The sequence below is a fragment of the Aulonocara sp. 'chitande type north' Nkhata Bay genome, linkage group LG9 (genome assembly GCF_057382095.1).
Source record: "Aulonocara sp. 'chitande type north' Nkhata Bay isolate Kocher_YH1m ecotype deep benthic linkage group LG9, A_spYH_male_GT1.1, whole genome shotgun sequence".
Lineage (NCBI taxonomy): Eukaryota > Metazoa > Chordata > Actinopteri > Cichliformes > Cichlidae > Aulonocara > Aulonocara sp. 'chitande type north' Nkhata Bay.
In genome coordinates this window covers 20,727,250-20,753,440 of record NC_141352.1, presented here as the reverse complement: position 1 = coordinate 20,753,440, position 26,191 = coordinate 20,727,250, and the positions used below count along the sequence as shown (strand labels likewise).

At 41.4% G+C, this 26,191-nt stretch overlaps 1 protein-coding gene across 3 annotated transcripts in view; it reads left to right on the top strand.

The window, feature by feature from the left end:
• The window catches only part of ptprn2 (protein tyrosine phosphatase receptor type N2), a 216,205-nt gene that overhangs the window by 133,280 nt on the left and 56,734 nt on the right, over window positions 1-26,191 (top strand). For 2 of the 3 annotated variants that reach the window (XM_086306434.1, XM_086306433.1), the window contains exons 16-22: window positions 1,818-1,895; window positions 4,768-4,887; window positions 5,714-5,880; window positions 8,390-8,443; window positions 9,456-9,520; window positions 11,460-11,533; window positions 13,529-15,002. In XM_086306434.1, the coding sequence (XP_086162560.1) occupies window positions 1,818-1,895; window positions 4,768-4,887; window positions 5,714-5,880; window positions 8,390-8,443; window positions 9,456-9,520; window positions 11,460-11,533; window positions 13,529-13,600 (630 nt within the window). In that variant the 3' untranslated portion in view covers window positions 13,601-15,002. Of the gene's footprint in view, window positions 1-1,817; window positions 1,896-4,767; window positions 4,888-5,713; window positions 5,881-8,389; window positions 8,444-9,455; window positions 9,521-11,459; window positions 11,534-13,528; window positions 15,003-26,191 lie in introns of those variants that run through there. The other variant, XM_086306435.1, reaches the window with a different exon arrangement.

Here is a 26,191-nt window from a genome sequence, read left to right as displayed (position 1 = left end):
CATTTACGTCACTGCCTGGGAGTAGATTTAAATAAACAAAACAATTTAACGCATTTAATCCTCCGAAAAAGTACAAAAAATAGATTCCAAACTCTTAATAACAAAGAAGTTGATTTTTCTTAACAATTCAACTAAACTTGCGTGCTTGTTTTTTTTATCAGCTTTTCAAAGCATTAGGAATTAATCCTGTCGTTCAGGATATTAAGCATGAGAGAAGTGTCATGGTAGTATTAGAGCCATGGCGAAATCCTCCATAATTATTTTTCCTTTTAAGGGTGTGTGTCAAGGTCCATGAGCGAGACAAATGAGCTTAAGAAATTTGCAAAGATGTGAAATGAGAAAACTAGATCTTTAACATTTAAGGCCATGTCAAGTGTCCTTGACAATTTGTTCTTCAGCATAAAAAAGGGATTTCATAAAAAAATCAAAACGCCATTAAAGTCGACCCTGTCGCTTGCTGTCACCGTGATGTTCAGCTTGAAGGTGTCTCCCTCTCTCCCAGTTAGATTTAAGGGCGGTGCTGCAAAAAAAAGCACTCAGTTCCATTGGCGGATGTCAGTCAGTGGAAGATTAATTAAGCAATGACTCAATTATACCATCCATTCGCCCGCCTATCCAATTCAGGGGGGCAGGAGACGATCCCAGCAGGGTAGCTTGATGGGATACACCCTAAATTGGTCACCAGTCTGGGCTAACAGAGAGAAATAGGCCATTCATGCTCACATTTAAACCTTCAGCCAGCTAACCAAGAAGAGGTTCGAACCCAAAACTTTCTTACTTAAGGGAGGCAGTGCTGAGCACCAGCGTCAATTTTGAAAAACTCCTGCACTCTTTAGAAAGTCTGCAACATTTGATATTATTCTGCATGTGCAAAAAATACAGCACTGTTTGAGTCATCTATCGTTATGATGTCAAACATACATTAAGAATGCATTGTTGTGAATCTTTCCCTTCAAAATAAGTCACCATGTTCCCCACTGGTATGCCTGACACGAGAGGTTAACCATAGAAACTTAATTCAGTAAAATCTGATTGCTGATTTTATTTTCATTCAAATCTCAATCACATCCCTCAAACTGTGTCCATCACCCCACCTGGGCATTCAGCGCCCTCGTGGTAGGAGACTCCAGGCGTTAAAGTCCACGGCAGTGTCGTGTTTCATGTAGAAACACAGCTAAGCATGAAAAAGAAAGAGCTCTGAAAGCAGTTCATCAAGTCTTTGAGGGCACAAAGATATTGTAAGAGTGAAAAATAACGACAGTGAATTGAAGTTATTTTGCAAATTTCAGGTTAGTTGGAAATAAGATTTTTTTACTAATCCCCTTGAGAAGCTACAGAATCTTTCTTCATAACATATATAGCTTTTAAAAAGAGAGGTTGTTATTTGCTCGCATAGAAAATCGTTGAATATGGGTTGTGTTCAACATTAGAGGTGCCTGTTGCCTAGCAGATAAAGAGGAAAGTTCAAGGTCCAAATCTATTTAAAAGAGTGATTTTTTAAAAGCATTTTTTAGCTACAAACCTATCCTTCAAATATGTGTTCAGCTTGTGTTAACATCCACATTTTTCCAGCGAACAGCATGCAGTTACTTCCATGTCCCAGTTTCCTCTAATCACCCCCGTAAAAATACTCGCATCCTGAATACGACAGGGTTTGCAGGAGGAATGAAAGCCAAGTGTTTACATCAATAGATGCTGATCTCATTTCGTTTCTGCATCCAGATGGACGATTTCATGGAAGTCTTAACCAGACAATATGTTTTCATCCACCAGTCACCAACCACACACTACGTCACACTCTGTTCCCTCTCTCCCAGATGGACCATGACCCTCGCAACCCTACTTACATCGCGTCGCAGGGTCCCCTAGCTTCCACCGTGGCAGACTTCTGGCAGGTAAAACTCTATTAACTGTCCATCCTTCATCTTTTTATTTGTTTGTGTCTACAGCTGTGAGGGAAGAACCACAGCAGAGGTACTCAGTTTCTGTTAATAATTCAGAATCCTTAAGTTTATTTAGAAATCATAAAAGATGCTCCTTTGCTCTTTCCACTGGCACAATGCCAGAGCTCAATCTAGAACTGGTCCCACTCATTTTTATTATTAAAAGACCAGTGCTGGTGCCAAAAAGCTGGCTACGTGAGGGTCTGCCACAAGAAATCCAACAATAATTGGCATATTCAGCTCGCAGATTCTGTAAACCACGGGTCTCAGACCTGCAGAAATGTGTGCAGAATTGGCACCACGTTGGTGCAAAAGAGGTCGTTGTATTCCCGTTTTTCCTTGGATTTGCCAGATTTCTATCTGTATCCAAGTGATCCAAGTGTGATCCCTAATTTGATGTCTTTTTAATGGTGTCACTTTGCCCCAAATGTAAGCAAGCAAAGGTGAGAAAACTCTTGAAATTGTAGCCCATAGTCACTTCTCACCCCACTCAGTCTGCGGAAACAAACTTTACACACTGGAAAGAGTGATAGGAGCCGTGGCTCCAGCACAGCATAATCATCCCTCAAACAGAGGTAAGATGAAGGGTAATTGTATATTTTTAGGAAAAATGCATGCTTACATTCAAATGTAATGTTATTTCATGAGAGGCACAAACTTGGTAGAGAAGTAATGGTGCTGCTGCTGCTCCTACTCATCAATCAAAAAGTGTCAGCAGCTGAATATGTACACAAGACCTGAAGCTTTTTAGTTTTTATAAGGATCTAGTTGTACACGCCTCAGGAGACCTAATGTTATTTAAAATAATCCTGATATTTGCTCATATTAGTGGGGCTTTTCCCCCTCAAGCCTATTTTGCATTCTTTTCCATGTCCATAAATGTCAGCGGGACCTGTAATCAATCAGCAGATCTAGGCTATTGTAAAACGTGTCAACTTGTGCGGAAGTGTGCCTTAAATGATGCATGGTTGCCAAATGGCAGTCTTATGTGTTAATAGGACAGCACTGTTGTAATTAGTGGGCCCATCACCTCCATATGGTGAAGTAACTCCAGCTAGCCGTGACCAGGATGTAAAAGTGTGGCGCATAAATCCTGACAGACCAGCTGGCCCTGCACTCTGCACTCTGCATCTTGTACTGAGCGGATACTCATTTTGAATCATTATGATAGTGCTGACTTTGTGTTTGCACAGACGTTGGAGGCTGCTCGCGATTTGTGCGGTGGGTGGAGAAGCCAAGCTTAGCATGGTCTGGTGCTGTACACCAAACAGAGAATATTTACTTGTTGTAAAATGACTTCTTAAACCTCCCCACAAAACGTAGACGCATACATGCTTTGCCCTCATGTCGTGTTTAAACTAATTAAAAAGGAAAAACTCAAAGGCTTTTATCTGAAAATTGTACATTAATTGCCACATCAGCTGAAATAGGAATAAAATGTGCCTCAAATGAATAAGGCGTTAATTATAATTTCGTTTTTTTTTCTCATATGCCTGCTAGTTTGTTTGTTTGCTTGTTTTTTTTCCCGTACAGGTGAATAAATCCATTTCCATTATCTAATGCTACTTAGCCATTAACTCATCTTTAAATCTTTCCCAATTAAGCAAAAATAATAGAAAATTAGCCACATGTTGACACGCTGAACATCAGCTCTGTGTCTGGGAATGCTTAGCAGCCATTCATTATTCAGTATGGTTAACCTTGGATTGTGGCATGAGGGAAAAACACACTCTTTACCCCATTAAAAGTAAACAAACAGGGGTAACACTGGCAACTCTCATGCAAATGGACCGTGCAGGAGTGCAAATCTTTTGCTGTGTCCTATCTAATCCACACCGGCCCCAGGCAGTGCTCTGAAAGGCAGCTCTGCTCTAATCCTCCACTCCTCATTCCTCCATCCCTTCATCCGTTGCCCCTCCATCTATCTCCACCTCCCTGGCTATTACCTTAGCTCTGCTGGGCCTTCCTCCCCTCCTTCTCAGAATGCAAAAAAAAAAAAAAGAAGCCATGCATGAGTTCACAGAGGCACAACTCAGGTCATTTTCAGTTTGTTTTTTGTCTATGCAAATCAAGTGTAGCTGGTGTATGTCTTTTTTGGAGCCTGTAAATTGCTAATCCCATTACAAAAACAAAAAAAGGAAGATAGGAGGTGGAAAATATGAATACTACCATCAAATATTTGCTAAATTGTACAAGACTAAATGGATAATAAACCCCCCCCCCCCACACACACACACACACACACACACACACACACACACACATTATCACCTTGCCTAATCTCATCACATCCTGGCACAGTTGGCACAGTTGGCGTGTAATGTGTCCACTGGGCTGGATCACAGAAGCTTGTGATTAGTGTATAGTCAAGGCCATTGTGTTTTTATAGCAATCATAAAACCCACGTTTCCTCCTCATTTTCCTAATGGCTGCCGTGGGCCTGTTTTTTTTTTTTTTTTTTTTTCCCAAGGACACATTAGGTTGTGATAAGATGAAATGGAGCATCAGAGCAGTAGATGTTGTGATCTCGCTCAGACGACTGAGAGCGTGAGAGAGAGGGCGACACATGACGCGCCCTCCTGCTGCTCGAGCCCAACATTTATCATTTGTCACACACGGAGAGGTGACATTTATTCATACTTCCTGGATGAAGATTAAGAAATCAATTTCTCTGTAATACAACGCTGCCGTGTATCAGTAACGCTCGACGCGCTGCTCTCGGCGCTGCTCTCGGCGCTGCGGGTTAGGACCACTGGAACGTTGCATATGAAAGGGTTTGTCATCTCAGGGTGTGACTGATGGGTGTCTCTTTTCTGGCGTGTAGATGGTGTGGGAGAGCGGCTGCGTCGTCATCGTCATGCTGACCCCGCTGTCGGAGAATGGAGTGAAGCAGTGCCACCACTACTGGCCCGACGAGGGATCCGACGTCTACCACATATACGAGGTGATTGAGAAAGCGGTTAAACAGAAAGGTCACGAAAGACATGTTTTCCCACTTCAGCTGGTGTCTAACCACGCAGTTAGGTTTGGATTTTACGTGCTGAAATTTGTGTGAAGAGTAGCAATCAAAAAAGGGCGAAAAAGAGCAAGCTATGGGGGTGAATCTCCAAAAGTAAAGAGAAGCATTAAAAAATAAGACAAATCTATTCATACTATTCTTAAAACTCCATGCTAAGCGGTAGCATTTATAAACTGTGGTAGCAGTATGAGAGCCTGTCCCTCCAGGATCTTAGACTTAAAATCATAAAGGGTTATAAAACATAATAATCTCTTATTTTATCATAATAATACCGACAATAACAACGCCCCAGTTCAATCAAAATGGCCAAATTATTCCCACGTGCTTTGGTGTCTTAGTCACATCTCATTTCACCACAAAATGTTTCTAATTTAATAGCAGGAAGCACACAAAACTGTGATTCCTGTATTATTTTCTATTAGGGAAATTCTGGGATGACACCAATACTGATGTTTCACAGTCACAACCCCGCCTTCATCAATCGTTACACCATCTTTGAATATTTAGCCTGGGTGGAAGCGATGTGATGCAATAGATGACAAATCGCCCACTGACACCAAAACCATCCCATTTGCTGACAGGCTGAGGTCATTATTATGTCTGTGAGTTACACCGGTGCACCTCTAATTTCTTTAAAAAGTGAATGAAAACTGAAATATTTGGCATAAAACAAACCCTGACATTTCTATAAGAAGGTGTCCATGTTCCTCATTTCCTTCCTTAACCTGATTTTCTGTTTGTCTGCGTTTAGGTGAATTTGGTGTCTGAGCACATCTGGTGTGAGGACTTCCTGGTACGGAGCTTCTACCTGAAGAACCTGCAGACTAACGAGACCCGCACCGTCACTCAGTTCCACTTCCTGTCCTGGATGGACCGTGGGATCCCCAGCTCAGCCAGGACCCTCTTAGACTTCCGCAGGTAGAGTGGAGATCCAGCCGGTTGGTCCTCAAACAAACACTGCAGCTCAGCAGATTTTCAGACAGATTTCCACCTTTTTTTTTCTAAGCAGCCTTTGTCCCGAGCTTGTTCTTAATCACCCTCCCTTATATTCTGTATTCTGTCAGCGCCTCTCTGGTCCCTCTCCCTTTTGCCCCACTGCCTTTTGGTGTCCTAGAGAATGGCTGTTCTAATAAGGACTGTGTTTCTGTACTATCCCTTTCATCTTGGGCCTATTTCCCTCACCTCCCTCCAGCACATGTGATGCAGCAAATTAACAGCCCCGCACTGCCTGGCTTGGCTTGGGAAGAAAAGAAAGAAAGAAAAAAAAAAACACCACCTAATTCAAACACCCAATTAAACGAGAGCTGTCTCACTAAAAACATGGGAGAGGGGGAAAGCTAGTGACTGAATAACCTTACTATGTTTTCCATATAATATGTTCTGGCAGAAAAGCGGCAGTAGCACTTCTGGGAATACCCAGGAGGGATAGGAAAAGCCCTCCACGCAAGAATAGATGCATCTGATTTGTAGATGGAAGCCTGTCCCTCTGGTTTGTTATGCAGATGAAAGAAAAAGAGGAGCTGTAGTTTTATCGTGTCATCCTCTCTCGACAGAGTTGCTGCCATTCTTCCAAATTAATCTGCTTGCAGTCAGCTACGTTTAAGACACTACTGTAATGGTTTCTCTTGTGTTTTGATTACATATACACTGTTTGCCCTGCTGTTGAGATCTCCCTCACGCTTAAATTGCCGTGAACTCCGATAATGCTGCTGAAGGTTATTGGGAATCTAGAGCTCTCTGGCGATTCAGAGGTCTCAGATCCGCACGATGCACTCAACACTCACGGTTTTGTGGTTTTGGCCAACTCTGTATTTTGCGGTTGCCAGTGTCATTTTTGTGATGTTGCAGCTAGTAATATGAGCCCAGTTGCATAGTCACAAAAGTGATCATTGGAAACTGTGTCTCCTCAGCCAGGCCTGTGCACAAACTGTCTTTCTCTCACTCCACTCTAAGTCTCCCTCCTCCACCTCCTCCTCCTCCTCCTACTCTGCCTCACACTGTTCCTTCCTCTGGCTTGCATGGGAACTCCAACCGTCTCTGTATGCTGTTACACTGAAGGCGTGTTCTGATTTAGTCATGCTTCCGATATCAAACAAGATTATTAAAATGTATGCATTAGTATGCAATGTGATTTCACATAAAAGTGCAAAGAAAAAAAGCATCAAAAAGAAAACACTTCTACTCCCAAATAAGCATCGAATTATATTGCAAAGAGTTCTATCATGTCCAGTTTTTTAGCACATGTATTTTAATAAACTTTAAGTCACCAAGTATGGAGGACCAAATATGGTAAAACAAACAAAATATGCCATTAAATGCACCAAAATAAACCTATAAGATTTTTACTTTTCTTGGGCATTTTTTTTACCTTTGTATTAATATCCATATTTATTCACATATTTGTGTTATTTTATGTATTTTATTAAATATTTAGTTTTTTGATAAATTTTGACTTATTCTCAGATATTAACTCGTTGATAATCTTCATCAGATTTCCATAAATCACTGTTTTGGCAAAGAGGGCATCAGAAATAATGAATATTTATTTATTTATTTATTTTAATTGTATTTTATTTTTTTTTTTGGGGGGGGGGCTGTAATTTTGGCTGCTTTGGTCCTCTATAATTGGAACCTTCACAGATAAACAGCACAGCTCACAATGATGTTACGTCAAACACACCTGTGCTTTTCAATACTGGTAAACATGTTAAGTGCTATTAAGAATTTTGGTCACAAATACAGCATTCAGATGGCAAAACTACAAAAATATAGCACAAGCTATCAATATTTCTATTCATGCAAAACATTATACTTACTATATGTAACATATTAGTGCACGCAAGCTTAGATCAGCTATAGATACCATGAGATACTTCTCATTTTGTCACCGAAAGGTGGGAAACGAGAGGAAATGGAAAGACGCGGAAGCTCTCGGTGTAGTCAGTTTCCATGGCAACGGCGGGGTGTGAAAAGGCTCGTTGGCCTTCGCCGTGCCTGTGGTGTATAACATTCGTAATTGGCTCGGGTTAATGCGTCGGCGGTCGGCAAATCACAACATCGCACCACCACATCCATCACCCACATGTCACAATAACGCCGCCTGAAATGATGCTCAATTTATTTACGAGGGTGCGACACAGATTTCTCTCTCTCTGCGCTCAAATTAACGGGATTGATTGACATGAGGGAGCGTCTTTCGTGGTTGTGTTTGGCCCTTTGATTATTGCCGTCATTAATTTCGTCCAGGCCACAGCGCCCCAAGTCCCTCACGATTCACATTTGTTTTGATTATTATTGTTATTATTCAAGAAAAAGAAATAAATAAAAGAATTGTTTCCTGAATCGATGTAGCAGCCTGTGCACTTAAGACAGCTTAATGCCAAGCTTGCAATGACAATAACTTTTCTCTCTTTTTTTTTTATTTCAGAAAGGTTAACAAGTGCTACAGAGGTCGATCTTGCCCGATAATTGTCCACTGCAGGCAAGTATAACCGTTTGAACCCTGTAACAGCAGCTGACCCTGCTGCTTTGGGACAGAGAGTGTTTGTCGTGGCCTATGTGTTGGAGGAGAGAGGCTGTTTACTTAAACCCGCTCAGTCCATTCACTCTGTCTGGTTCCACCGGAGCTGCTGTTTATTCCGCTCACTGTGTTCTTATGTAAATAACATGGCACAGCCGAATACACTCCCATTTCCCATTTGGTTGAGTTAGTTAACTGGCCTTGATTGGTTCGTATTAAACACCAGGTATCTGTCTGGTCACTTTTAATAGTCACATCCTGTTAAGTCATGTGTGGGGCCAGTAAGCCTGCTCTCCCTCTGAAGGAGCTGTATGGACTGAGTGTCTAGCAGTGGATTAATGAAGCTGTGGCGCTCGGGCCGCTCTCCTGTTTTATTGGCTTTGCCTTTATTAGAGCGATGTCCACGCCTTGTTTGCAATTAACATGCAGAGCCGCTGAATGGCCGGTGGGCACAAAGGAAGCCTTTTCATGGGGCTATCTCTGGAGTAATGGAAAAGCAAGGCTCTCCAAAAAGCTGTTCTCGAACCGCCCCTGGCCTCTCAACCTCTCCTCTGCTCCTGAGGTGCATGCATTTAAAAGCCTTTGTCCCCAGTGTGCCTTAGAAAACCCAATCCCCTCTCTCCAATTGCCATGCAGCTCTCAAGACCACATGTACGCTTGTGTGCAAAGGTTTAACATAATCACATTCATTGCATCATCAAATATTCAGATCTGCTCAGGTATTTTCGCAGGAATGTTAAGTGTGATTATTGATTTTTGCCTTTTAGATTTTTATCCACCACGTGACGCGCGAACGGAGAAACGCACGTCTGTGTGCTCGGGCTAATTTGTGCTTAAACATACTCGACAGTCTTTGCGCAGATGCAGATGTAAATGAGCAATTTGTTTCCTTATAAGAAAAACACTCTGAGATTAAAGCATCTCACTCTGCCGCCTTAATGATCTCTCTCTCTCTCTCTGTGACTCTCTGCAGTGATGGAGCTGGCAGGAGTGGGACTTACATTCTGATTGACATGGTCCTCAATAGGATGGCTAAAGGTAACGATCAATGGCTTCCCTTTCACTCTTTCTGCTTGAAGTGTTGCCCCGGCAACACTAAAGCCTCTCATTTTCCACAGAGGGTCTTGGGGATGCATTAGAGGGTGACTTTTTCTGAGGCCTGGAAAGGCAGCGAAGACCGAAGCCGTGGAGAGGAGTGGAGAGAGCAGAACAAAGAGAAAACAGAGAAAAGGGAAATGAGAAAGGAACCCACATTAGTAATTATCTATTTAAGCTACCTCCACGCCACGCTGACCTGCTTCAGCAGCTGCGACATGAATTTAGATAGCACATGCATGGAAATAAAATGTTTAAAGGCAAAATACATTTTAAATCAGAATCTGCAATTTGCTCCAGTGGTTTGAATCAATATTTAATATTTAATGGCAGCATTGTGCTTATTGAATTTGATTTGATTTATTCTTAGCGGTCTGCGGCTTTCGCTCTAATTTCACTCTGAGAATTGTTGACATTTGTTCCCGCTTGATACCGATGTGAACCACAAACTGTGAACATCATCAGTGTCAGTCATTTGGACTTCAGGCTGTGTTTGTTGTCTCTAATATAATCACAAATTTTAGTACTTTATATTAAAAACGGCCAAAAAAAAAACAACAGGAAAATGACCCTTGTGGTGTGGATGTGTCATTACATGTAAAACAGGAAGAGTCTGAGGATGGATTTGTTTTTTTAATCTCGCTGTGACAAAGAAAACTTTAGTTTTTAGTTGAATCTTTACGCCAGCATAAGAAGAGTCGACCAGAGAGTGTTCATGAATAAAAAAAATGCTCAGTTAGCTTTGTCTATTGAGTTCTTTTGAGACATAAACATCTATTGTTGTGCACCTTAAGCCCCCCCCCCGTAGGTTAGCCTGCCCTTTATCCTTTGACCTCTGCCCTCGCCGCCTGCTCGCCCTCCCCCTGCAATCCAGCTCCATTAGAGCAGGTTAGGCGGACGCAGACCTTCCCCTCACGTCTCTGGAAAACAGCACTATGTTCATGTAGTTCGGTGATGAATTCGCTGTTGTCCGTGCTGATGAAAGGTGCCACTCGGTCTCTTTTAACCCTTTCTTTTCTGCTCTTGAACCAGATATATAAAATATACATAATCTCGCTCTCCAAAGCTTTTTTTTTTCTCTGAGAGCCTCTCTCCAGCCTAACTTTGGAATTCAGCCCATCTAAGACATGAAAGTCTTGTCAAAGCACTGGAGCACTTTGAGTACTAAGTCCAGCCGCATTAAATCCCGCTTTTTCTGTCTCTTTCTCGCTCACCCACACGCATACATACATTCACGCTCTTGCTCCATCTCCTTTGCTTCCTTTCTTTGCCTCACTTTGAAAACCATCTTGAGAGTTCAGGGGCTCTCTCCCTTTTTCTCTCTTCGGGTTTTGCTCTCTACATCTCTCTATGTCAGTTTCCTCAAATGAGCTCTGGCATGCTGCTCGCAATCCATAAATCTGAAAGTGGAATAAGATTTCCAGATTAACTTCACAGACTCGTGAAGCCAAAACAGGCTCAACAGCAGCTGATCCCTGCTGAAGGCAGGCAACTGTTGCATGGGTTAATCATCAGAATGACTGCTGCAGATCTGCTATAAATCATTGTAATTAATTTGCTGATATGTGCACGTGCACACTCTTGGATATTAGTGGACTGCCTACATGGACATCATCTAAACCGGTTTTTGAACACGACTCTCACATGGAAGCCAGTGTGTGGTGTGTTTGAATGCATTATTGCACCAGGGCCCAAAAATATCCTCTTGCATATTTTATCGAGAAACAGTCAGTGGCTCTTGTCCAAGTCTTTCGAGGGATGAATGTAATAATTTTCAATTGCTGCGCTCTTCCAAAGGGAGCCCAGTATAAAGAGAGATTGACAGATGTGAGCTGGATTACTCCACTGCTTTGAACTCAGTCCAATTTTCGGTCTGTTGCAGGTGCTAAAGAGATTGATATTGCCGCTACCCTGGAGCACTTGAGAGACCAGAGAGCTGGCATGGTCCAGACAAAGGTAAGGTCCCCGGCTTTGAGTTAGAGAAGTGTGTGTGTGTGGGGGAGGGGGGGGGGCAGAGAGAAAGGAGAGCGGGAGGAGGGTTTGCAGCCATTCAACACCAAGGATTGTCTGCTTCACGTGCACATGGGATCATTTCTGGGGAAACGATGGGGTAACTGATAACCGCGTCAGGATTAGAACAACAGTCCACATTTCACGAGCTGCAAAAATAAAAGGATGGCCAAGATGTCTCACGGAAATATTTTTCAAACTGCAGCATCGTAAGATTCATGACTTGAGCATGTAACATCTCAAATGTCAAAAGAAATGTCCATCAGAAAGTGTGACGAAGTCCAAAACCAGAACATGGAGAATATACAACCAAATTAAATAGACATGAGAAGATATTGAGTCAGTTTTTAGGAGGAATCAGCTGATATTGCAAAAAAAATGGCAACAAAGTAATCAAAAATGTTCTCTTAGATTCTCTTCGTCTCATACAGCATCTGTCTGTCTAGTCCAAACAGTTCCTAACACAGCGGGTCGTTCACCTCTCACTATTATGTGGAGCAGTTTAGGGTGTGAACAAAGCGTTTCCTCTTATCCACTAATGCAAATAATAGGGAGGAAGGGTCTTTTGTTTCTCTCTTGTAATTGGAAAGGAATAATAATAATAAAAATAATAAAGGCGAACCTCCACGCAGAGCCGGGTGATAATATTTATGGACTCCGGTGCTATGCTAACAGACTCGAGTGTTCCTCGATGGTTCATTAATGCTGCTTTTACGGCCCTGCTCTGCTCAGCGCAGGAAAGCTTTCCGGGCACTCTCTGCTTTTTCTTTTCTTCAAAAGAGTCTAAGTGAAATTATATCAGACTATTGTTGATTCCACTTTGTGGCTTCATACTGGGTCTACACAGAAATTACATTGTAATGAGGTATGAAATTCACAGTTAGGTTTCGACGATTGAGCAACCAGTCGTGTTCTTTTTTGTTTTTCCCTCCTCTTCGTGATGCTGCCGTTTTATTTTTGGACAAAGCTCACAAAAGGGGCATTAATTTCTCCCCTTACTCTGGTTACTAATTTTTGACAGACATCAACACGCAGTAATTACAACATGTGTGACCGTTTTGTTTTTTTCCCCTTCCTCACTAACATCCGTTTGTGATCTGTCGAGCAGAGATTGATCTCCCCCCAGTGGCGTAAAGGTGAACAGCGTGCACAAACCCTCATATTTAGAAGTATCTTTGTTTTTTTCTCTTCCAATGCACAAAACTTTAAACCTAACTTGGGAATAGATGTGGGCACCTGTAACTGCGATGGAGATAAACATGGATGTACTTACATATTTTCTGGCCCCATCACAACTTCAGAAGACACATAAAAATAGAAAACATCGGCACTCCAGATAATCTCCACTGCAAAGCGAGAGGCACGGTCACCAGTGACTCCTCTGTATTGATTTAGCCTATCCTCAGGCCAGACTATGGCAGCCTGTGTGTTGACACATCTAAAGGCTGTTCCCTCCAAACTCCTACGTACCTTTTCTCTGTGAGAGGACCCCGTGGCCCCTCAGCCTGGAGAGAGGAGAGGAATATAAAAACACCAGGTCCATGGGGCAAACATCAATCGGCCTCTTTTGCGCTCCTCGGGGAAAACTATGAGTCGGTTTCACAAACAAATGCACACTCAAACGCGCGCGCGCACATACACACAGGCAAGCAGAGAAAGCTGAGAGACAGCTTGACTCAAAAGCTCCATTTTAAGACACACCTGGCTGGATCGATGCTGGTCCCGGCTGCTCACACACTTTAAGTTGAAAGCTCGGAGAGAGGCTCACCTTCACCTCTAGACTGTGGCCAAGCACATCAGGGGCAGGGTCGGGAGCTGCCAGTCATTCTGAAATGCCATTCCACTTGGTCACACAGTAAAACTTTTATCCTTCCTTTTCCTTCCCTGCGTCCTTTCCTCCTCCCCCTCCTCCTCATCCTCCTTCCCCCTCCTCCTCCTCAGGAGCAGTTTGAGTTCGCGCTGACAGCCGTGGCAGAAGAGGTGAACGCCATCCTGAAAGCACTTCCTCAGTGAAGCCATCGCAACCCACTCCCCCCACCACCTCACACCCAACACACACACACACACACACACACACACACACACACACATATGCTTTCCTCTCGCTCGCTGAGCACCGGTTTCCTCTGCCCACTCAAGACTGACATCTCTCTCTGGCCTGCCTTCTCCTCGCTCTGTTTCTCCCTCTTCTCCCTCTGCCTCCTCTTCACCTCTATATATACTGTATACTTATGAATGTCGTGCCAGATATCTCAGCTGGATCCATATACACAAAATTTCCCTCAGCGTACGGCCGCTGATCCGCGGTCAGTCGGTGCTGTCCGATCAGCGGCTGCGCTGGGAGATTTTTTTTGTCAGTATGAACCCCGGTCCTCTTTAACTGTGACGTTGTTTTTTTGAACATACCATCCTAGTGCCACTGACGAGATGTTTACGTGATGTCAAGTGAAGATTTTTGTTCCAAAATGAGCAAAAAAAAAAGAAAAAAACTGATGCAAAAAGCTTAGAAAATGATCTCCGGCACAATTAAAACATGCTACGGTAAGGCTGCAACTAACAGTTATTTTCCCAGTTAATCGTTCAGTTTAGGAAATGTTGATAAAAAAAAAAGAAAATGTATTTTTTTAATATGACTAACAGTCTGAAATCTTGAGATATAAACCATTGTTTTATCAGAGAAAGGTTTTATTGGCATTTCTTTTCTTCTTCTTCTTTTTTTTGCTTTCTCCCCCAACTAATCACTGCAGCTCTAAACTATAGTGCTATGTAAACTAAATGAACTTCCTGCCTGTAAAACCCGTATTATTGTACAGATTATACCCTCTAAATGAATCGATGTAGCTCCTCACACGTTTCTCCTCTGTGATCTGAATCAGCTACTACATCGTGTGTACAGACGTTGAAGCGTGTGCGTTGTTGTACTTTGGGTCGAGACATCTCACTGTCGTTCTAAACCGCAGGTTATCCGACTCCGAGCCCCCCACACGTCATGATTGTTGTGAAACACATCAGCTGTTCTCTTATTCCTCATTGTATTGTTTTTACATCGGACGCCACCAACTGTTTGTTGCATAAACATCTCTGTTAACAGTAAATGTGAAATATACTAACTGAGATAGTTATTGCTTCTATTTAGAAATACTGTCATGCTGTATGGATAGTAATAATATATTTAAGAAGACCTTATATTGGGATTGTTGCTAAATTTCTTTGTCCCTCCATCACTGGTATGGTATATTGTGACATTTTGTGCAACATGAGCGATTAATCCCTCCATGTATAGACCACGAATGACTTTATGAAAACTTACATAGTGCTATTGAAGATGTATACCGAGAGCCTCAATGAGAACTATATATTTTGTGTGAGAAGTAATATTCAGATTGATAATAAATCCGAACGGACCATACCGCTCTGCCGCCTCGTGTGTGATGTTACGTCTGCTACACTCGCGCACGCACAAACGGCAGCGAGAAGGCCGCCCTCACAGCCAGAGTCACTTGATTGAATGGCGGCCTTGGTAAAGTCACAGAGAAAAAGCTATACGGTGCTCCCCGAGGGTTTGTATCTGGGAGAGAGTCGCAGGTTTGTACAGATGAAATGTTTGGTTCACCAGCTCTGTCAGCGGAGAAAGTGGCTGGGATTTGAAATGAAATCAGTCATGTATTTCACCCACGGAGGTCCTCCTGCAATATTACAGAGAGGAGAAAGTTCAGTCAGTCAGAGTCCACCTCAATCAGTGTTTACTGGAGGATGCCACGTTCAGCTAATTGACAACAGACAGCCTCTTTTCTTATTTTTGTGTGTTTTGTCTGCAGTTTCTCTTGTTGCAGGGGTTTGTCTGTCTGCTGTTAGAAATGGGAGGTGGAGTACAATCTGTTATTAGACCATAATCGCTGGAAACAGCTGCACCTGCAAACAATGGCTGATAAAACTGTCTCAAAGAGTCTTTTGTGAAGACAAATTTGCTCCTAATATACGACAGTCACACAATCGTAAGTGTGCCTTTCGGGGTATTTTCAATCATTTGTGTTTTCTTTCTTATATTAACGCAAATTGGTGACACGCTAAATCTTTAAGGGAGCCCTTCAAGAATCATTTGATGCCAAACTAAAGGACACAGACTGGATTAAAAATCTTTAAAATCTCCACTTACTTGGTTCTCAGAAGCTTTTGGCCACATCTCCCAGAGATCCCCAGTCAATTGATACACACCAAAGAGCTAACTTTATCCATTATTGTGTAGCTTAAGTACATGTGATTACAAATGATTGTTTACTGCATTTGAATTCATCTTGAATTTTGACAATAAACAGTGATACAGGGACAATAATACAAGTGTGTTTAAAGAGGCAGCAACAGTGTTATGTTACAAGTCACAGAGAGTGTGATACGTAGTACACATGAGTAGCATGTATACCTCATGAGTCTTTAATTAAATAATAGTAATATAAGATAAAAGTCTTTCTTTCTAAAAAGGCAATGTTGACTAGGGGTGACTATGATTGGTTTCATAGTTTAAAAAATGCTTTATGGATCAATTTTAACTAAACCCCAACTCTCATTTGATTGGTTGCCCCTCTCAAAGGATTTAGCTGATACTGGTCTATCAGAGGTCTGATTAATATGATTTTTATCAAGCTAAGGTTGCCTAATACGTCCCCATAGAAAACCTTTTTAACACAGGCCCTCTGATCACCCATCATGACAAACATTTGAGCTGTTCTATCATTTCAGTGCAGCTGCCCAATGATGAACACTTGAGGAAGGTTAACTGCCACTCGCTGGTTAGTTAGCAAGTGTTAGCAAGTGTAGATAAAATCCAAAGACGACTGTGCTAATCTGCTCTCAACCAAAGCACTTACAAGAAGGGCTGATTTCACTCGGAAACAGTCGGTAACCTCCAGCAAACGAGCCAGACGGAGAATACACATTTTCCTTAGCCACCTGAGGTCACCAGTGGTGTCAACGACCAGTCACTAGGCCGATGTGACTGAGGCTTAATACAAACCACTGTGGCAGGGTCAGGTGATAGAGTGGGCTGTCTACCAATTTGAAGATCGGTGAATGGATCCCCAGCTCCTCCTGTCCATGTGTCAAAGTATCCTTGGGGAACATACTGAACACCTAGTAGTTTATTGTTGCACCAATCGGAGTGCGGTGTGTAAATGTTAGACAAAAGTGTTTAGATATAGATAAAAGCACCATATCAATGTGTGTGGGTAAATGAGACTTGTAGTAGAAATTCAAACTCAAATTGAGTACAAGACACTATTAGTCCATTTACCATTAGGACTATAAACAGCAGCTAACCAACACAGTGCCGTCATATTCTGTACTTGCATGAGGTGATGGTATACTTCCTCCAAAAGATGTAACTGCAATTACTTTTTTAACCCAGTTTAAAGACAGTGTTAAAGCTGTCATACATTTTTAGGGTGGGAATCCATGCTTAGCACATGTAGTGTCTCATGTCCACTTTAAGTCAACTGTCATTTGATTTGCTGCCCCTCTCAAAGAGGAGATTTGAACAGGAAGTGGGTGGGGCATCAAGTGATGATCCAAAGATCAGGATCCTTAAGGGTTTATAACTGATCCAAATAAAGTCATTGCTCACGGTTTACGAACTTTATGTTAAAGTTACTTTATTAGAAACTGATACCTAAATAAATATCAAAACAAAACAAGAAGTATCCATATGCTGCTTATAATAAATCAGCCAACACACTGGCTGCTTATCAGCCCATTAAAAACTGTAAAACTAGAGGACTTGGGCAGAAAGTACAATAAGGATTATATTAGTCTACAAAAAGTATAGAGAAGCATGCAAAGAGAATATATAATTTCCTGCCTTTCAACAATGGGTGCGTGGGGTTCTTTAAGTGTGAATGGATATTCAAGCATGCGTGCGTTGCCCGTTGACATGTCCCTCCCTCCCCTGACAGTTCTAATAGCCGGGAATGAGGCTTCATGCACTTCCTGAGGCCTCATTTGCATATGATTCGCTGATGAGCTGCCACCACTAACCAGCAACCCCAAACCAAAGCACTATTAATATTCTCCCATTCAGGTTGTAAAGCACACAAACCTAATCAGCTTAGAAATTACTGTATGGAAGCCATAATTACGCATGTTTAATTGCTTATCATCTGATGGGTACAAGTTTATTAGAAAATGTATTCATGGTAATTGCTTCCTGAGGTATCTGGTGTGCTACAATAGCTTGTGATATCCTGTCAGCTCCCATTTGGGAGGATTAATGCGTTCTGAAAAAGTCAAAATTAGATACTGTGCATCGCCTCTTTGGATGCTCGGTTTAACTCAAAGTGATTTTTAATTTAGGGATTTCTAAATTGCTGCTTAAGCTCGGATAAGTCTTTGGAGCGAGATCCGTCAAAATCAGCATATCTGGCTGTTGTAAAAGAGTGCTGGCATATCACAGGGATATAAATGTATGTAAAGTAGGCAAACGACTGTGTAATCATGATGCCACCAGAAAATACTCGCATACCAGCCCTGGCAAGACGCTAAATTCCTGCCACCAAAGAGAAAAGATGTAAGGCGAACTGCAGGAATGACACAAAAGTGAAAAGTCACAGGCATGAAATGAGGAAACACATATTGTAGGAGAGACTTTTGAAGTGAAGCCATCTCAAAGCCGATGAATCGCTCAGTCCTGAAACGAGCAGATTAAAACAGAGCGCCGGTCCCTCGGAGAGGCCTCTACACCGCCAACAACGTCGAGTAGGCCTTTTCAGCCACGGACCTCAGCGAGTCTTACAGCTCCTGCCCACTCTTTGATGATGTCTCTGTGGTTTATTGTAATCACTGCTGGCTCTCAGTGCTTCTGACACACTTCATGGCGTTTTAGAAGAAAATGCAAGTCCTACCATCAGTTTCTCTTTGGATAGCTGTATTCCCAACACAGAGCTACTTTTTTGTGGGACTTTTATACATAATTGATATATTAGATATGCATACATTATGTTCAGTCACAAAATAATTATACAAAAAAGGATTACACAAGGGCGGTATGATTGTGGTAAGAATAAGCAACAAGCCTGGCTCACTTTTCTATTTCCTACAGACACAGAAATGGCCATAATTAACATTTTTATAGGTCCCTGTTTCCCAAAACGCTGGAACAACCTGCAAAGACAAAACAGATTCTAAAGAGTTCAGCGCCTCCTTTGTTGGATTTACATTTGTTATTGTACTAAATGTTCTCAGTGGACGATGGGTCTGGATGGGTCTGGATGGGTTTGGACTGCAGGAAGCACTTTTCTACCTGGACTCTTACCACCAATCCTTGTAGTTTGGAATTGTCTTTGTTAAATGACCCAGATAGTCATTGACCCCGAGATACTTAAATTCCTCCTCTGCTGTGTTGAAAAGCGAGTTGAGTGTAAAAGCGAAGCTCTCGATTTACCGGTCGATCTATGCCCCTACCCTCACCTGAGCTCACGAACTCTGGGTAGTGACCAAAAGAACGAGATTGTGGATACAAATTATGATAATTTCTCCAAAGGGTGGCTAGCCTCTTCTTTAGAGATAGGGTCAGGATGAGTGGGATAAGTGGAAGAAAACCAATGGGTGGATGTATAGATGTATTTTCACTGGAACAAAGACATCATTTTGGGTGGGGGGAAATATTGCAAGCAAGTTTGTTCATCCTAATGGTCCCTTCACAGATGTCACAGTGCCATGGTCTCCATTTGATGTCCTGAAAGCTAAATCTAGCGCAGGACCTGTAGCTAACTTTAGCTTATCTGTCATCAATGTATAAGAAGTCGAGTAAATAAATAAATAAGGGAATACTTAAGAAATAAGGAAAGTACATGAAAGTAAGTGCTAAACATGTACAGTCATGGTCAAAAAAGAAGGAGACACGGTAAGCAAATCAGACCAATGTGCCAATGAATAAAAATACATTTTAAGTCTAGTTTTAAAGGATCAAATTTGACTGTGTTGCTTCACAGTTACAGAGAGTGCACAATCTCCTCTGAGTTTAAATCTGGAGTGGGGGACAGACAGTAGACTGTTGTCCAACAAGCTTTTTTTCACTGAGTGTTTTTTTTAACATTTAAACTTTTAAGCATTTTTGCACCAGTTACTCAGAAAGTACTTATCACGAAGCTATTGACAGTAAACAAACACGTCCGACACTGTAGTTTTATAACCAATAATATCCTAACAGTAATTAATATTGTAGCGCGTAAGCACTGAGACACACGGGCAGCTGGTGTGTCAAATGTCAATAAATAACAAAATGTTTCAAGTGAGATGGACGTATTTTGTAACCGGACAAATGTATTATTTCAAAACAAATAGCAAAAAACAGGTACTACTGAAAACCAACTCTTACCAATCTGATGATGAGGACAAAAAGGTATTTTTAAAATGCTTATGGTGAACCCTCCATCCGATCATGTTACTGACCTGTTTCCAGTTACACTAATTAGCTCTGATCTGTTCCAGTAGTTGTGCTTTTTTTTTTAAATCATTATAAAGTCTTCCAGTCTTCTGTTGTCTCTGTCTCAAACTTATGAGTTGCTCGTGTCAAATTCAAAGTGAGCACATAAACAAAAACATTTCTTAGTCAATATGTTGCCTCTCATAGCGTCAGTTAAATGTGAGGCCTTAATTAGCTGTTTTATTTACATTAAAGTCTTACAAATTATTTTGAACTGGATTTTCCCTCAGCTTTGAAGAGCTTTGAAAGCATCTTTCTACTTGTCATAATTCAAAGGCTTAAGTATTTCATTTTAACACATCACAACTAGTATGAAACAATTATGTACCTGCCATCAAATTTAGGTTAGAAACGAGCAGATTAACAGCACAAAGTCAAATAGTTTTTTTTTCAAGATGGTGAAGAACAAAATTACAGCCAATTGATCAATAGCTGTTTTAACAGGCTGCCATAAAAGGCACAAATATGCTAATATGTTGTCTGTGTAGCTATATTTTTAGCTGTCCATGAGTTTTTTTCAGTTATTTTTCTTATTTTGGTACCATTCTCGCTAATTAAAAAAAAGAATATTTCTGTGTGCTGTCTATTTCCCAGGATGGGGTGCTTCTTCACGTGATTTACTTGATTGTTGCCCCAAGTGGCTAAAAATATATATATATATATGAATATTGTTTTTAAAAGTGAAGATCAGCGAGTTTGGCGCCCCGCATGCTAGTCCTCTTTGATGCTGCAAATTTTGGTCTTCCTATGTTACCAAGTAAATACAGGGCCAGTATTGCTGATACTTACATTTACTCATAAGTGCAGCTTATGTGTGTTTGTGTCATGATTTATAAGATGAATCGTCGTCTTTTTGCAAATTCTGAACACTTTTTAATGACGACTAAATCACTGTAATATTTACTTTCCACAATAATGACTTAATACAGCAAAACACACCTTTCAGCTTTTTGCATATTTTGAAACTGAAACGTAAATGTGTCTGTCTCTGAAGCACTTTGGGTCGGCTCTTGTTGTTTAAGTGTGCTATAGGCTGTAAATAAAGTCAGCATGACTGTCACAGTGCATGTTTGTGGTATATTTTTTCATTTCCATAATAATAATTAATTTAACACAATTTAGGGAGCTACATACCGAACTAAGAGGAGAGAAAGTATCGATCCAGTACCATTACATGCGTTGGCATTGATATCTGCATCGATCTCCACCTCTACCACGTGCATCAAGATGCTTCTTTATTTTTTAAGAGTAAAGCTGATGACTGCATAAAAATGGGCATATTGTATGAACCTATGAAATTAAGTACTTGCCAGCCTAAGTGGTAGTGATGCAAATCCAAACTCAGAGGTTACAGAAATGTATTGGGAACAGCTGCATCAGATGCTTTGAAATTCAGACTTGTTTTATTAGCTCGGATAGGCTCAATGGACAAATGGATATTGAGGCAGCATATTTTTTTAAATATCGGCTTTGGGGTGCAAGGCTTGGAAGCTAATTTAGCATTCCTGTCTGCAAAAACTACACCTGCAGATTACTGGACTTTTGAGTGATAGCAAACAACATGCTGACCAACATGTCATTTCCCCGTGGAGAGGGGTTGGGAAGTCCCAGAGCGTTTGCTTGTTTAAAACACTGTCTGGGATGATTTCCAGGATTTTTCCAAAGAGAAAAGCCTTGTTTTTCTTTGCTGGTGTTGTTGGGAGTGAATGGAGAGCAGATTGCAGAGGCTGTTCTTCTCATGTCTGTCCAAGGCCTCAATACCTTTGATCTTCTTAAGAAACAAACAAGCTTTTTAACTTGGCACTGCCGGCTAGCGACTCTCCTCTTCTACTTTTGCTGCTCCTCAAATTGCTGATCCTAAGAAAACTCATCTTCTTTAACACTCATAGTTAACGCATGCACGAAATTGTGGTCTAAAATATGGACCCCCGCCGAGTCACACAAGCTTCTTTTTTTTTTAGTGTATATGAATGTTAAAAACCTTATTAAGTGTGATGTTTGGCAGCAATGCGCATAAAGTGAGATGGAAACAGATCTGATTTTATTACATCTTAGCACTGCAGTAGTGTGCTGTAGCTTCAGGCTAAATCTTTAAAGAAATATGTTTTGTTCTGTCTTTAACTCCTCTTTCTTTATTAGGTTATAATGATGCAATCTGAATTATTAAATGTCATCCATCTGTTTTCTTAACCACATATGTTATCAGGGTTACTGTGAGACTGTGCAATGACTCGTTAATTTACTAGGAGTGCTACTCGGATCGACTTTGCACGGTTCCAAGTGATCCGAGCAGGTAGTACTGGATTGCAGTTGATCCGAGTCGAATCGTGGTGATCAGTGGTGAGTCAATCCAAGTAGGTACTAATGGAAAAGGAGCTTAAATTATCAGGTAGTACTGGCAAACTTGATTAGCAAGATGCATCCACACACATGCCAAGTATCACTCACGTGCCAAAAATGGAGCGCAGGCTTCTTGAATGTGCTGTTAGTGAAATAACCGCAGCGCGAGTGATTTTGTTTGTCAGATAATTGCATTACAAATGTTAAAGAAGAAGCTACGCCACAAACGCATTTGAGAGGTAAACTTCAGTAACTGCATGAAGTTTGGACGTTTTGTAAAATGCAAATAAAATAAACAAAAACAGAACTCAGTGATTTCATAAATCCATATTTTATTCACAAGAGAAGAGAGAAAATATCTAATGAATAATCAGTGAAATGATGCTATTTAATGAAAATTATGAGCTCATTTTGAATTTAATGGTAGTAATGCATATTAAAAAACGTTGGGACAGTTTACAGTTGGTAAACTGCATGAAAGCCAATTTTCTCCTACTATACTTATTATCATGCTGTAATAGTTTAGCATTTTGTTGCTGAAATATGCAAGGCCTCACCTGAAACCATCTTCTAATGGGAGCATATATTGCTCTAACATCTGCATATATCTTTCTGTAATGATGATGCCTTTTCAGGCACTAATGCACCCTCATACATCAGAGACTTTTGTATGTAGTATGACGCATGAATAACAAGCCCGGTGGTTTAGTCCAGAGGTCCATGTTTTCCCAAAAAGAATTTCAGATCATCAGACCAAGGAACAGTTTTCCACTTTGCCTCAGTCCATTTTAAATGAGGTTTGGCTTAAAGAAGATATTTCACCTTCACACCTTCTTGCATGATAGAGCTTTAACCTGCATTTCTTTAAGTGTTTCTGAGCCCCTGCGGTGATTTCCATGACAGAAATCTGCCTGTTTTTAGTGCAGTGCCACATGAGGGTCAAGAGATCATCAGCCAATATAGATTTTCAGCCTTGTCCCTGGTTTCTCCAGAAATTCTCCCAAAATTACCAGTTAAAAAGTCCAGTTACCATCAATTCAAGCAACTATGACTACCATGACGTGGATGACTGGGAACCTACATAGACACTAGTCTCTATAAACACTAAAGTCATCCTTAGGCCTCAATAAAACTTGAACTAGTAAGTTATAAAAAGAAATCAACCCTGCATAGTTGTTATGGGCAGACAGGGGTGGGCTGTAAACATGTTTATCTCCACTGTAAATCTAGACTTTTCAAGATGGGGGTCTATAGGGATTGATTCACTTTTGGCATCAGCTTTAAGTGGTCACAGTTTTCTGCACTTTTGCACGTTTGGCTTCATTTGTTACCAAAATCAAATGCGTTAAATGAAAGAGTCACAAATTGCTTGTGCAACCCAGTCCAGGTGTAGCAGGGGCAGATGGGTGCTTTAAAGGATTCATGGTCCAGTCGTGACATTTAAAGAGATTTTGGGAAAGGTTCTGAGATGAAGGTGAGCAGTCACAGTCAACGTCTGCCCGAGTAGAAAATGCAAAGACAATCAAGAAGCAAATCTCCTTTTATTGCGCTCATTGCTTCCTTCTCTGTGGCTATTAATGAATGTACAGCAGCCACAATGACATTTTACACAGTTTAATCCCTGTCCCATCATGCATCTGGGGATACCATGGCATTTGGCTGCAATGCTTTATTTTTTATTTTTTTTATCAGTGTCTGCGGCGGTGATGACCAGCACGACTTCAATCCTGCTCACTGTCACTCATCATAAGTGAGTTTATCAACACACATCTAATCGCCACACTCCGCAGGGACCTTAACCATTTGCATACTAAGATTGCTTTCTTTTGCTCGACGCATCTCCTTTGCATAATTATTAATGATAAAGAGACGGCGAACAAATGTGTCAGAAGGTATTAGCATCGAGTATACAACTAGATTCTAAAGGATCCCTTCAGTGACATGACGTGAGGAAAGATGAGGGCAGAGGGTAGGAAAACGGAGTCTTGGGAACAAGACTGTCAAGGGAGACACTTTTGCATAAAGGGAAGGGGTTAATTAAAAGGCCAAAGATGGAAAATATAGAGGTAGTGATGTTGTTTTGTATTTTAAAGTGTTGTTTGACAAGGAGGCTGCATAGAGGCTAAAAGTGTTGTCAGAAAGAATATAAAAAGGGAAGAAAGCAAAAAACAAATAGCAGTCAGATGTGAAGAGAGTACCCGAAGGACTTAAGTTTAGTGGCGGAGCAGCAGGATGCAGGATGAGGAGCTGAGCCTGAAATATAACATATAATTACATCAAAGAAAATATTGCTCCAGTAGAAGGAAAATCCACAGTGGTGAACAACACAAGATGTTTACATACAGCAGAGTCACTGTAGCTGCTCATTGCAGCATTTCTGCTGTGTACCATTAAAGCAGCAGGCCCATATTGTCTGTCATCTGTTGTCGGTAATTACCACTTTTTACACTGTCTTACCCTCTGTGGATAATGTTCATCGTCTATACGAGAAGTGTTTCGTGTGAATAGTTTAACTGTTTGCCACTTTATATGAAACAGCTGCACTCTTTTTACAGGACAGGAATAAATAAGTCAAGCAAGCTACGGTTCAGTTGGGGGTTGAAATGTCCTCCCTGCGTTCTCTGCTAAACACAGGCCTGTATACCGTCTGCACAGTCTAATAGCATGATATTAAAAATGCCCACAGCGATTGTTAAGTCACAGCGGCGCATTTGCACCACGATGGATGACCTTTTGGTAAATCTTAACGAGGCTTTTTCACGAGTTTCAAAAGCAAAACATACGGTGGAGTGTAGAATAATACCAGCCGCGTGAAAAATGTGAGCAGCAGAAAAGTAAATCACAGTTTTCTGTGGAGTCTTTGGCTGCACTCTTTAGCTGCGTTTCTCTTATCTTTCTGACTGCAATTAAAACGATGTGTTGCATCGATACAGCGGCCAAGTTGCACTCTGCGTGTTGTAGTTAACACGTCAGCTGTTTGCACCTGTCTGCCCCCTTTTCAGGAGCCTGTCCAAACTTCACAGCAAGTCACAGCTTGGAGAATAATCTCGGGGGTCAGGCAGGGTCGTCAGTGGTCTCCCTTCTGGCTTTCCTTCAACAAATAAACTGGTAATGACCTTTGACCTTTCGTTTTTGCATGAGAATTGACATCAGTATTCCACAACCCCACTATGGCAACCTCAAATGTCATCCCTTGAAACCCAAACTTCTTTTTTTTTTTATGACCCCAACCAGAGGTGGGGGAGCGGGGGTGGGTGGGTACGCATTTGAGAGGTGGAGTCGGGGGAGGCAAGCTTTGGGCTCATCTGAATCACAAATTAGGGCGCTTAGAGAAAAATCAACCATCCATGATTCATTACATGTTTCCTGCTGAGCCTCTGCGATGGCAACTGTCCTAGCAACAGGATCCTAGCAACAGCAACAACTCTCCACCACCGCAGCAGCCAATCAGGAACTTTGATGCCTGATCAAAATTTAGCCAATGAAAAGGGGAGGGCACTGGGAAAGCATGATGATGCATTTCCTTGTGCAGCTGGTGAGACTGGGGTGTGTTTGTAAAACGTATATGTGTGAAAAAGTAATACTAAAATCCTCACTTTATCCTTCTGATAAAGTGAAGTATTACGTGATGGTGTTTTAGAAGCATTTTTCTGTGCAGTAGTCGTAGCAGTTACAGCACAGTACTGTGCAAAATCTCTTGAGCCACCTCATGTTTCTTTTTTCTTTTTTTTTCTTTTTTTGCTTCCAAGGACCCAAACTTGAGCAATAGTAGCAGCCTGTCACAAAAACAC